Here is a 13,258-nt window from a genome sequence, read left to right as displayed (position 1 = left end):
TTGGGCGGCACGGACCCGGTGGGCCGAAGGGCCTGTTTCCGCGCAGTATCTCTAAAATCTAAAAAAAAATCAAAAAAATCATTTCTTGTTTGCTCTGGATGCTTGGGAAGGAACCAGATTTCTTGAATATAGCACATCGGAGATTAACTTTGGCACAGGGTTGGGTCTTTCGTTACAAAGCTCCTTGTGGACGTGTGGCTCTTTGCACCAGAAAATAAAGTGAGGTTAAGGAGATCAATCATGTATCTTGGTGCAAGAACGAACCGCAGATGCTGGTTTAAATCGAAGATCGACACAAAAAGCTGGAGTAACTCAGCAGGACAGGCAGCATCTCTGGTGAGAAGGAATGGGTGACGTTTCGGGTTGAGACCCTTCTTCAGACTGGTTAGGAATAAGGGAAATGAGAGATATAGACGGTGATGTGGAGAGATAAAGAACAATGAAAGATATGCAAAAGAGTAACGATGATAAAGGAAACAGGCCATTGTAAGCTGTTTTGTAGGATGAAAATGAGAAGCTAATGCAACTTGGGTGGGGGAGGGATAGAGAGAGAGGGAATGCCGGGGCTGCCTGAAGTGAGATAAATCAATATTCATACCACTGGACTGTAAACTTCCCAAGCGAAATATGAGATGGTTTCTCCAATTTGCGTTTAGCCTCACTCTGACAATGGAGGAGACCTAGGGCAGAAAGGTCTGTGTAGGAATGGGAAGGACAATTAAAGTGTCCAGTAACCGGGAAATCATGCGGGTTCATGTGGGTTGAGCGAAGGTGTTCCACAAAACGATTGCCCAGTCTGCGTTTGGTCTCGCCAATGTATAAGAGCCCACATCTTGAACAACGGATACAGTAGGTGAGGTTGGAGGAGGTGCTAGTGAATCTCTGCCTAACCTGAAAGGACTGTCGGGGTCCCTGGACCGTCGAGGGAGGAGGTATAGCGACAGGTGTTGCATCTTCCGCGGTTGCAGGGGAAGGTACCTGGGGAGGGGGTGGTTTGGGTGGGAAGGGATGAGTTAACCTGGGAGTTGCGGAGGAAACGGTCTCTGCGGAAGGTGGTGGAGAGGGGAAAATGTGGCTAGTGGTGGGATCCCGTTGGAGGTGGTGGAAATTTCGGAGATTTATGTGTTGTATGCGATGGCTGATGGGGTGGAAGGTAAGGACTAGGGGGATTCTGTCTCAGTTGCAAATAGGGGGAGGGGGAGTCGAGGGTACCGAGTTGCAGGGTACTGAGGAGACACAAGTGTGGGCCTCATCTATGATGGGAGGGCCCTAAAGAACGAGGATATCTCACCTCCTTATTTAGAATGGGCTTGTTAACACATACTGAGAGTGTAATTCCCTAATTAGTAATGAGGCAGAGCATATATTTATCATCACTCAAACAATGGCAGGAAGGCTTAGAATTGGTTATAAAATATTAGAATGTAACAGTTTCCACGAAAGTTAGGGTGATGGATTATTTAATCATTTAAAAAATGTGGAAATATTTGAAAAGGGAAAAGAGGGTTCTCAGGAAGAACAGAAACATGAACAAAACAGTTGGAATGACTTAATAAAGGCATGCTGTGTGAAATAACCTTATTCTCTGCTATAAAATGTACTCAAGCACAAAGGGATTCCAGCATATTTATTTTTCACTTCATTTGGCTTAAAACTACACATGAATCAAAAAGGCACAGTAATCTATTTTCTTCACTTTCAGGGAAGAATTACATTGTAACTCTCAGCCGTTTAGTGACCTCTATCAACACCACTGCCCTGCTCCCCACTGGGGTCACACCTATTTCTCCTCTCCCCCTACATTCCTTTCTGTGGCTTCACAATACTTCAATCCTTTTTTCTCACACCATATTTTTTGATCTCTTGCCTTTGTCCTGCCCCATCTCTCTTCCTGCTTTCTACCCCCACCCCTAGCAGTCAGTCTGAAGAAGGGTTCTGACCCTAAACGTCACTTATGTTCTCATGGGATGCTGCCTGACCCACTGAGTTACTCCAGAACACGGTGTCTTTTATTTGTGAACCAACATCTGTAGTTCTTTGTTTATACAGAAAGGCACCGTGCCTAGCTCCCCAAGGCAGACCCTAAAGGGCATGACTAACAATTATATTTGAACAGCTTCCTGGTCAGTCCTAGCCTGAGTAGGCAGGTAAAGGGAGCAGTCAAGAGATTGCCCATGATTCCAGCATCTGCACAAAAACAAGCTACTGCAGCCACTCAGCAGGCCAGGCAGCATCTGTGGAGGGAATGGACAGGTGGCATGTTATGTTGAGACCCTCCTTCAGACTGGCAAGAGGAGCTGGGACTACAATGAGGACCAATTGAAGCAAATCACTGCTACATTCAGGTCAACTACCAACAAACAGATGGGCTCCTGGGCTCAGTTCGCATTTTATTAGACAAAACATACACCCGTTTCAGTAAATTCTGAAGGTGGTTATTCAACTTGAAACATCAAGGCAACTCCTGCTTCTCTTCCCACAGATGCTGCCTGACCTGCAGAGAGTTTCCAGTATGTCAGACTTCACTAAGAGTTGCCATGATGAATCCTCAGTAGGCGGCCACTGTGGTAACACAGTAAAGCACCGTTCCACTTTGTCCGTTCCTCAGTTCGGAGAGTTGCAAGTGGAAGCTGTGCAGTTCAATCTGCCACCGCAGCACACGGAAACAGTGACAACGAGTGCACAGGGGCAAAGCATCGTACAGAAACATTTCAAACTAATTTTAGTAACATTTCTCCAATGACGTCAGCAGTTGCTTTGAAGGTAGACACAAATGCTGGATTAACTCAGCGGGTCAGGCAGCATCTCAGGAGAGAATGAATGAGTGACGTTTCGGCTGGAGACCCTTCTTCAGACTGATATCAGGGGAGGGGGCGGGACAAAGAAAGGATGTAGTCAGAGACAGGAAGAGAGTGGGAGAACTGGGAAGGGGGAGGGGAAAGCGAGGGACAGAGGAACTATTTGAATTTGGAGAGGTCAATGATCATACCACTCGGGTCTAAACTGCCCAAGTCTTCCTGTCTCTTACTACATCCTATCTTTGTCCCACCCCCACCCCTGACATCAGTCTGAAGGGTCTCGACCCGAAACGTCACCCATTCCTTCTCTCCCGAGATGCTGCCTGACCCGTTGAGTTACTCTAGCATTTTGTGTCTACCTTCAGTTTGAACCAGCATCTGCAGTTATTTTCCTACACCTCAGCAGTTGCTTTGGGTGTTTTAGCCTTTGGGTGTGAAAGTGGTCAGGCCTGCCTACAGGACAGGAGGGAGCTTTCCATCAGAGTGCTCTGAAAAGTCTGATTTAAAATCCTCAAACCATTTAAAGCACGAGTGGAAGGATGGCACAGCAGTTGTGGCTAATATCTCATAGCTCAAGGACTGATCATGACCTCAAGTGCTGTCGTAAAGGTGTTTGTATGTCCCCGCTGTGACTATGCTGGCTTCTGCCAAGTGTTGAGGGTCTGAGAACAGATTGAATGAAGTACTAAATAATTGCGAGGGACATATAAAGGGCAGATAGTTCGACCCTTCATTCCAAAGACTAGAGGGTATAATTTAAGGTGAGAGGAGCAAAATAGAAAGGAGATGTGTGGGGCAAGTCATTTTTTCACACATAGAGCAGTAGCTGCCTGGAACGCATTGCCATGGGTGTTTGTGGAGGTAGATACGATGGAGAAGTGGAGGGTCTAGATTAGTAACGGTGTCAAAGGTTGTGGGGAGAAAGCAATAGAATGGGAATGAGAGAGAACAATAGATCAACTATGGACAAATGATGAAGCAGACACTATGGGCCAAATGGCCTCATTCTGCTCGTATGGCTTAAGGTCTATATTAGTTTATTGTCACATGTCCCAACGTACCGTTGTCAGTTGTGGTTAATTGATCTAAAGATTTCTTTGGAAGATTTGTCCTTGAATCTTTGTGCATTTACATCCAAGTAAACTTTCGACTCACCAACAGCCAATCTCAGATGTTATTGTGTTACTCAGTTTGCTCAGAGTCCATCAGTTGCTGGTTTCTTGAATATTAATTGAACTTAATAATTAAGGCTTGGGGGATGAAATGGCCAAAAGTTAGACTTCAATTATGCATTACTTGAAATGGGGTGCATGATGCAATAAAACTAACAAGATCCACACTCATTCAAAATTTTCATTTATTTTGAGGAATTGCCAATCTGGGCACAGTCCAAGCACAACTTAACTTTCTAGGAATAAGACATTGAAGACTATTATTTTACTTGGTTTTTACTTATTCGGCACAAATGTTGTGGGTCAATGGGCCTGTTTCTGTGCTGTACTGTTTCAAGAGGCTTTTCGATAGGCATATGGAAGGAATAGAGCCACATGGATCATGTGCAGACAGACGAGATCAGTCTAACTTATTACTTTCCTGTCAGTTTTACTTTCCTGAATTCTAATGAAATTCACAACCTGGACTAACTTCAACGTTGCACAAATATGAGTGGAGATTGTTGAAGAACCGAGTTGGTTTAATTTTTGCAACAGTTTAAATACTGATATCCCACAAAGCAGGAGATTTGGATCTTATATCATCAGCAAAAACTAATCTTTTAACCATGCAGAAGGAATTGTGACCAATTTTTGTAAAATAAATCTAGTTATAGCTCAGCCCGAAATGTTACTGAGATAAGAAAACTGATATACATAACAAACATTTTCACTAGACATGGGTGTTCAGAGAGCTGAGGCTGCATTTAATGATTTCTGAACATTGGTCGATGTTCTTCCTGACTCGGTAGAAGTGTTCTACATAGTGAGAACGACTCATGAGCTCCACAAAATCCTCATCATGCGTGATCACCAGAAGCTGAAAGTTGCTTTGATTTGAGCGGCTCTTTATTATCCTGGAAAAAAAGCAGCAGGGCTCAGTTAATGAAGGCTGTTTTGTTTGGTAAAACTAAATAGAAGGGTTAGTCAATTAACACACTTGTCGTCTAACCCAACCACCATTGCCGCTGTAGGTTTTAACAAAGCAGAGCTTGGCTAGGTCATAAAATTCTCAAAATGCATGGCAAAAAGGTTTTGGCATTCAAATTTCACTTCAGACACGAGTGAGCAAAATTCGATGGCCATGTCTTAAATATAATGACAAGCTATGCCTCTGGGTGCAGAGCGTATAATTCCATTATCTGTGAAAATTTGGAAAGCCGATTCATGTGTTGATGTGCCAGAGTTAGACTAAAAGATCCTGAGCTTTAGAGGCTTTGCTGAGTGTGTGTCAGAGTTTGGAGTGCAGACTGACGGGAGGGCGCGTGGGCAGATGGTTGGCGTGAGGTGGGAGGGAGAGCACTGAGCCCAGGGGCGCAAGATGCAAGCAGAGAGATAGAAATGGGAACAGGGGATGTGAGGAAAAGAAAAGCATGGAGTTAGAGGAGGTATTATCAATGGGCAGATGTGAGAATAATAAAGAATATTTAAGGGCGACACAGCGATACAGTTGCTGCCTTACAGCGCCAGAGACCAGGGTTTGATCCTGACTATGGTTGCTGTCGGTATGGAGTTTGTGCATTCTCCCTGTCTGTGAGGGTTTTCTCCAGGTGCTCCAGTCTCCTCCCACATTTCAAAGATGTGCAGTTTGTAGTTTACATGGCCCCTGTGAATTACTCCTAGTGTGTAGGATAGAATTAGTGTATGGGTGATCGATAGTCAGCGCAGTTTCAGTGGGCCAAACGGCTGGATTCCCGGCTGCATCTCTAAACTAAACTTCAACAACATAAAGTTGCCAAAGTTAAAACTATAAAAGGATTCAATCGAAATGTGGCATCAGATACTTAATCATTTTTTTTGGAAGACTAAGTTTCAAGCAAAGCATTGTTACAAAATTCAAAACAAAATTGGAAAGTCCATGCTGGTAAAAATTGTCAGTGTAAATGTGTGCGACACAAATTTCTGAAGAGGGAGAACGCTCATCTTTTGATGATGATTCGAGACAATTCCAAAACTTGCATTTGAGGCTGAGTGACGAAGGGTGCAAACCCGAAACGTCACCGATCCATGTTCTTCACGGATGCTGTCTGACACACTGAGTTACTCCAGCACTTTGTATCTTTTCTTGCATTTGAACCTTTTGGGCTTTGTGTCATTTCTGCACCCTGGTGGCAGGCTATGGAATTACAGCACATCAATGGGCTGTTGCCAGAGGGTGAATGTATGTAATTTGTGTTGAGAACTAGAGTCAAATTAGGTTGAAGATGAAGATAGACACAAAATGTTGGAGTGACTCAGCGGGACAGGCAGGATCTCTGGAGAGAAGCAATGGGTGACGCTTCGGTCTCGACCCGAAACACTTGTTTACACTTTTTCTATGTTATCCCACTTTCTCAATCACTCCCTATGCACCTGGGACAATCTACCTACAAACCTGCATGTCTTTGGGATGGGGAGGAAAATGGATCACCCAGAGGAAACCTATGCGGTCACAGGGAGAACATGCAACTTCACACAACCAGCACACTCAAGGTCAGGATCGAAGCGGGTCTCTGGCGCTGTGAGGCAGTGGCTCTACCAGCTGTGCCACCCTATTGAACGGCAAGATGGAGGTAATCTGCCCTGCGATTCGGGGAGCAACGTTCCACTGGCTCGGCACCGTTAGATTGGTCTCTCCTTTGGAAGACACGTACTGCGATTCTCAGTTCCTCTGGTATATCCTTCTCTTCCAAGAAAGGGACAATGAAATAGTGGATTCATGACTGAAGCTCTTTACCCTGCAGCATCAGTGGGAAACCTATGGGTTCACGCTCCACATCAGGGCTGATGCGCATCACTGAGGCTGATACTTTGTTGCAGTGTCGGCAGCAACTCTATCAGTTTGGTGCATTCACTCATCAGGCCAGCAGAAGTGGGGAGCAGTAATGAATGTACGTGCGGATGGGAAAAGAAAACTTAAATTAATCGAGGACGAAACGGAATTGCTCATGCTCCGAAAGATCAAGTATTATCTCGATCAAGGGCAGTTCAGGATACTTACTCCACCAGAGCATGGGCCAAAGATTCGATGTTTTCCCGGTCCAGGTTTGTGGTCGGCTCGTCCAGCGCAAGAATTCCGCAGTTCAGGCAGAAGGTCTCGGCCAATGCCAAGCGGATAATGAGCGAGGCAAGAACCTGAGAAAGAATGACACCGCGAGTCAAAGAGAAATCGCCCTACACTGGCCGAGTCACAGAGTGCGAAGTGAGAGGTAATCACGTTAGATACCATGTAGAACGCTAACTAGGCCACTGGATGAGTACTGCACACAGTTCTGATCACCACACAACAAAAAGATGTTTGTGTGTGTGTACGTATGTGTGCGTGTTTATATATATGCGTGCGTGTGTGAATATATCTATCTATATATATATATATATATAATATATCATTCTGAAGGGTCTCGACCCGAAACGTCACCCATTCCTTCTCTCCTGAGATGCTGCCTGACCCACTGAGTTACTCCAGCATTTTTGTGTCTATATATATATATATATAAATATATGTGTGTGTGCGCGTGTATTTGTGAGTATGTGTATACATACACACACTGAACAATTTTTGTCTCTCTCGTTTATTATATTGTTTACAACAGTGTACCATATTTACATATTCTCTTGTGCTGTTGCCAGGAAGAATTTCATTGTTCTACCTGGGACATCTGACAATAAAACACTCTTGACTCTCTTGAAAAGATGCCATAAAGGAATTAAGAAGAAAGTCATAGTGTTGTACATTACGGAAACTGGCCATTCAGTCCACAACAACCATCCATCAAGCATCCATTTTTACATTCATTTCATCCTAACCCATTTCATAAGTTCTTGCCCCATTCCCCAACTCCCATGTTGAGCTCCCATGGAGCCACTGGAAAAAAGTGCAGACTCCACACAGGCAGAACCAGAGATCAGGACTGAACCCAGGTCACTGGATTAGTTAGATTTATCAGGTGAAGTTTTGCTTAATGCCTCAGATCAGTGAAACATAGGATTTTGACTCTTTTTTCACTCACGTTAACCCCACACACACACAACCTGAAACATGATGATGCACAGAATCCAACAGGATCTATTCCATACCTTCTGTCCAGCACTGTATCTTCCTCTCATGTCCAGTGCTGTATCACCCTTCACCATTACCACACGGTAATTGTAATTTCTCCTTTTGTCACCGGCGGACACGTTATCATCAGCGTCGGAACGGATCTCAATGTATTCAATATCTATTGAAAGAAACCACAAAGCCAAGACACAAGGGCGTCACCATAACAGTGTCTCAAGAACTTTCACAACCACCTGAAGGTGGTCGGACAATTCCTCGATTTAAGGTCTCATCAGAGCGATTGACAAAACTGATCAAGCAGTAGAGGACATAGGTCTAAGGTGAGAGGGGAAAGATTTAATAGGAATCTAATGGGCAACTATTTGCACACAGAGGTTCCAGGTATGCGGAACGAGCTGCCAGAGGAAGTATGTAGAAGATAAACGCAAAGTGCTGGAGTAACTCGCGGGTCAGGAAGCATCTTTGGAAAAAAGGAACAGGTGACGTTTCGGGTTGGAACCCTTCTTCAGACTGGACTTGATGCGGCACCTAGTCCTTTTCTCCAGAAATGCTGCCAGACCCACTGAGTTACTCCGACATTTTGTGCCAATCTTGAGTATAAACCAGCATCGGCTGTTCCTTTCTACTCTACAAGAGTTCTATCAACTGAACCACAATTTAATGCAACAATTGCACATGAAGATCAATTGTTGGCAGTTAATGCAGTTAAATGCATTACCAACATTTGAACTGGAACTATATGCAAATGAGATGAGATATTTATAAGTGAGCACAGATGGCGGGCCGAAGGGCCTGTTCCCATCCTGTATCTCTAAACCAAGCTAAACTAAACGGAATGTCATGCACCATACCTTGGCCTCTGTAGGTGCTCCGCCACAGGTCTCGGATGATTTTGTTAATTTCTTCCATCTTCATGCTGTGGAATCTCATAATGGCACTAAAAATAAAATATTAAATAAAGGAGAGGGAATATTAAATCTTGTTTTCGCATCTGATCCGTCCAAAATTTCATTAAGATGACAGATGGTTTGTATATTTGCATGTCATTTTGTGCATAGACAGTGCATTTGGCCCAGTTCACACTAAATCCCAAACAAAGGCGCAGGAGAGTCTTAAGGGCCTGTCCCACTTCAGGCGATTTTAAGGCGACTGTCAAAGTCGTAGCAGATCGCCGAACTTTTCTTTTACCCGACGACAATGACCACGACAATGCCGAGTCAGGTCGAGATTACAGCGTCTTCGGAAACATCGCGAAATTCCCACGCTGTCAATGCTTCTCCGGCGACCTAATTTTTGCTGAAATCACTGACAAGTCAGTAAGTACTTGAGAGTTTTGAACTATAACACCTTGTATGGGTTACTTAAAAACCAAGCTTCACAGTAACAAGGCATAAACTGGATTTACTTCCAGTTTACTAATAGTTGTATAAATTTTTTTTTATTTTTAAGTGGTGAAGTGGGTTTTTGTGAAAAGTGTGTGGGCATTCTTTGAAAATGTACGGGAGATGCATATCTGGTTTCCGGGTTGCATATCTGGGTTGGGAGCCCACTTTAAAAGTAATGGCTGATGGCCATAAACATTGCGAAATGCCCACGCCTACCTGACCGTCAAACTGTCGCCTCCAATCTACCTGTCAAATGTCCTGACGGTAAATAAATTGGTTAACCACAAGCATTTTATGGTATTTTAAAATGACTTTACTTATTTTAATATTATGTGCTTCTAAATGCATCTAAGAGAACCTATCAAACCTGGGGACAGCATGCGACAGCGCCCGCAATAAGCAACGATACCTGGCGACAAGCCAGCTGTCGCCAAGAAATTTCACTCCGGTTGATTTCTCAGCGATGCGCTGAGATCCACTACGATTCTTGGAAGACTCCTCACGATCATGCCCGCGACACCCCGGCGGACTGTCGGCGACAGCCTAGTTGCCGGCAGTCGCCTTAAAATCGCCTAAAGTGGGACAGGCCATTAACGCTCCAAAATGGTGCCAAATCCAGGCAACTCTTTTGTGTGCTAGTCACAGACGTGGATCTGCAATTACACATTACAATCACTCCACTCCTTTCTGCAAACTGTGGATGGCTCGATTGTAATCATGTATTGTCTTTCCATTGACTGGTTAGCACGCAACAAAAGCTTTTCACTGTACCTCGGTACACGTGACAATAAACTAAACCCTTCCCAGTTTCAGTGTCACAAGTCAGCATTTCAGAATGTGCAACCTTCTTCTATACTTTCAATTAATATATCAAAACCTTTAATGTATTTTGCCAGCAGTCAGTCTCTCAGCTCTGATCCCTGCAATACACCACTGGTCAAAAGCATCGAGTCACAAAAACAACCCTCTGCCATCACTTTCTGCCTCTTATTACCAAGCCCATATTAAATCCTATTTGCCTATTAGAACTGCTGCCTCACAATGTCAGAGACCCAGGATCGGTCCTGACTTCAGGTGCTGTATGTATGGAGCTTGCATCTCCTCCTTGTGACCACGTTTCACAAAGAAGTGCGTGTTTGTAGGTTAATTGGTTGTTTCTTTTTTTTTAAATGCCCCACTGTGCAGGGAGGGGATGACAAAGTGGCATAACATTAAATTAGTGTGAATTGGACTTTAGTGTGCAGGGACTGGATGAGACAGTGGGGTAATAAAGCATTGGTGCGTACGGGTGATCAATGGACCCAGTGGGCTGAAGGGCATGTTTTCATGCTGTTTCTCCAAACTAAACTAGAAAATTGGTTGGCGGACAGGAAGCAAAGAGTAGGAATAAACGGGTCCTTTTCGGAATGGCAGGCAGTGACTAGTGGGGTACCGCAAGGCTCAGTGCTGGGACCCCAGTTATTTACAGTGTATATTAATGATTTGGACAAGGGAATTGAATGCAACATCCCTAAGTTTGCAGATGTCATGGTGCACCAGTCATTGAAAGCAAACATGCAGGTGCAGCAGGCAGTGAAGAAAGCGAATGGTATGTTGGCATTCATAGCAAGAGGATTTGAGTTTAGGAGCAGGGAGGTTCTGCTGCAGTTGTACAGGGCCTTGGTGAGACCGCACCTGGAGTACTGTGTGCAGTTTTGGTCTCCTAACCTGAGGAAAGACGTTCTTGCCTTAGAGGGAGTACAGAGAAGGTTCACCAGATTGATCCCTGGGATGGCGGGACTTACATATGAGGAAAGACTAGATAGACTGGGCTTGTACTCGCTGGAATTTAGAAGACTGAGGGGGGATCTTATCGAAACATATAAAATTCTTAAGGGGTTGGAGAGGCTAGATGCAGGAAGATTGTTCCCGATGTTGGGGGAGTCCAGAACCAGGGGTCACAGCTTAAGGATAAGGGGGAAGTCTTTTAGGACCGAGATGAGAAAACATTTCTTCACACAGAGAGTGGTGAGTCTGTGGAATTCTCTGCCACAGAAGGTAGTTGAGGCCAGTTCATTGGCTATATTTAAGATGGAGTTAGATGTGGCCCTTTTTGCTAAAGGGATCAGGGGGTATGGAGAGAAGGCAGGTACAGGCTACTGAGCTGAATGATCAGCCATGATCATATTGAATGGCGGTGCAGGCTCGAAGAGCCGAATGGCCTACTCCTGCACCTAGTTTCTATGTTTCTATGTAAACGTCTTGGATTCCATGGGATTTTACCTTTTGGGACCAATGTGCCACGTGGAATATTGTCAAAGGCATTACTCATTCCATGCACACTACAAACAGAGACACTGGTACATAGCTTCCAAATGCAGAGACAGACTTTGATGGGGTGGTGAAGATGGCATTTGGCAAGTTTGCCTTCACAGGCTACGGCGCTAAGTACAGGAGTTGGGATGTCATGTTACAACTATACAAATTGCTGGTGTGACCACATGGTGTATTGTGTGCAGTTCTGGTGGTCCAGCCATAGGATAGATGTCATCAAGCTGGAAATGGTGCAGCAAAGCTAGAAACATTTCTCCTCTGGAGCGTGGAAGGCTAAGGTATATAAAAATCACGAGTTGCACAGATAAGGTAAATGGTTACTATTTTTCTCCCAGGGTAGGGGAGTCTAAAACTATTGGTCAGAGGGGAAAGATTTACAAGCACCCGAGGGAAACTTTCTCCCCACAGAGGGTGGTGGGCATATGAAACAAGCTGCCAGAAGAGGTTACAATTATAACGTCTGAAGACATTTAACAGGTAAATAGATAGGAAAACTTTAGAGGAAGCGGGGCCAAATGCAGATGAGTCAAACTAGCTCACATAGAATGCGTAGGAAGGAACTGCAGATACTGGTTTATACCGAAGATAGACACAAAATGATGGAGTAACTCAGTGGGACAGGTAGCATCTCTGGAGAGAAGGAACGGGTGATGTTTTGGGTCGAGACCTTTCATCAGGCACAAAGACAACTTGGTTGGCATTGATGAGTTGGGCCAAAAAGCCTGCCTCTGTGCTGTTTAACTAAGATTCTTTTCCTGGTAATATATTTTTTAAGAGCCTTCCCTACACTTTCTTTACTCCTGAAGTGTACTCCTGAGGGCAGCACAGTGATAGAGTTACAGTGCCAGAGACCCGGGTTCGATCCTGACTACGGGTGCTGTCTACTTGGAGTTTGTCCCTGTGACCATGTGGGTTTTCTCCGGGTGCTCCGGTTTCCTCCCACACTAAAGACATCCAGGATTGTAAGTTAATTGGCTTTGGTAAAATTGTAAATTACCCTTAGGGTGTAGGATAGTGCTGGTGTACCTGGTCCTGGTCGGCAAGGACTCGGTGGACTGAAGGGCCCGTTTCCATGTTAGTGTCCAAACTAAAAGTATATCTCAAAAGATTTCAATTCTCTAAACTTGTATACTTTTTTTCTTCATGCAACCATCGATATCCTTTGAAATCTAGGGCTCCTTGGACTTGCTGTCCTGACATTTTACTCTTGTGCCAAGACTTTGTCCTTAAACATTCATTATTTTACATTTATGTGACTCTGACTTATCAGATGTACACCCACCTGGAAGAAGCTGCTCAGAGTCTGCTTTTGCCAGGTATTAATTAGTCTATGATATTGTAATCACCATTTCCTAATTTAAGAGCTAACTTTGTCCGTTGTTACCCTTTCCCTAGATGTTGAGTATAGGAGCAAAGAGGTCCTTCTACAGTTGTACCGGGCCCTGGTGAGACCGCACCTGGAGTACTGTGTGCAGTTTTGGTCTCCAAATTTGAGGAAGGATATTCTTGCTA

General features: G+C 44.4%; 1 protein-coding gene across 1 annotated transcript in view; it reads right to left on the bottom strand.

The window, feature by feature from the left end:
* Positions 1 to 4,175: 4,175 nt before the first annotated feature.
* Positions 4,176 to 13,258, bottom strand: part of rad50 (RAD50 homolog, double strand break repair protein) — a 113,333-nt gene continuing 104,250 nt past the window's right edge. Inside the window, exons 23-26 of the mRNA XM_078411191.1 lie at positions 8,900 to 8,985; positions 8,066 to 8,208; positions 6,990 to 7,123; positions 4,176 to 4,866 (exon numbers count right to left, since the gene is read on the bottom strand). Coding sequence (XP_078267317.1) covers positions 4,683 to 4,866; positions 6,990 to 7,123; positions 8,066 to 8,208; positions 8,900 to 8,985 — 547 coding nt within the window. The 3' untranslated portion in view covers positions 4,176 to 4,682. The remainder of the gene's footprint in view (positions 4,867 to 6,989; positions 7,124 to 8,065; positions 8,209 to 8,899; positions 8,986 to 13,258) is intronic.

This window comes from Rhinoraja longicauda, chromosome 14 (genome assembly GCF_053455715.1).
Source record: "Rhinoraja longicauda isolate Sanriku21f chromosome 14, sRhiLon1.1, whole genome shotgun sequence".
NCBI lineage: Eukaryota > Metazoa > Chordata > Chondrichthyes > Rajiformes > Arhynchobatidae > Rhinoraja > Rhinoraja longicauda.
Note: the sequence above shows the minus strand (reverse complement) of the source record. Positions and strands in the feature narration are given on the sequence as shown.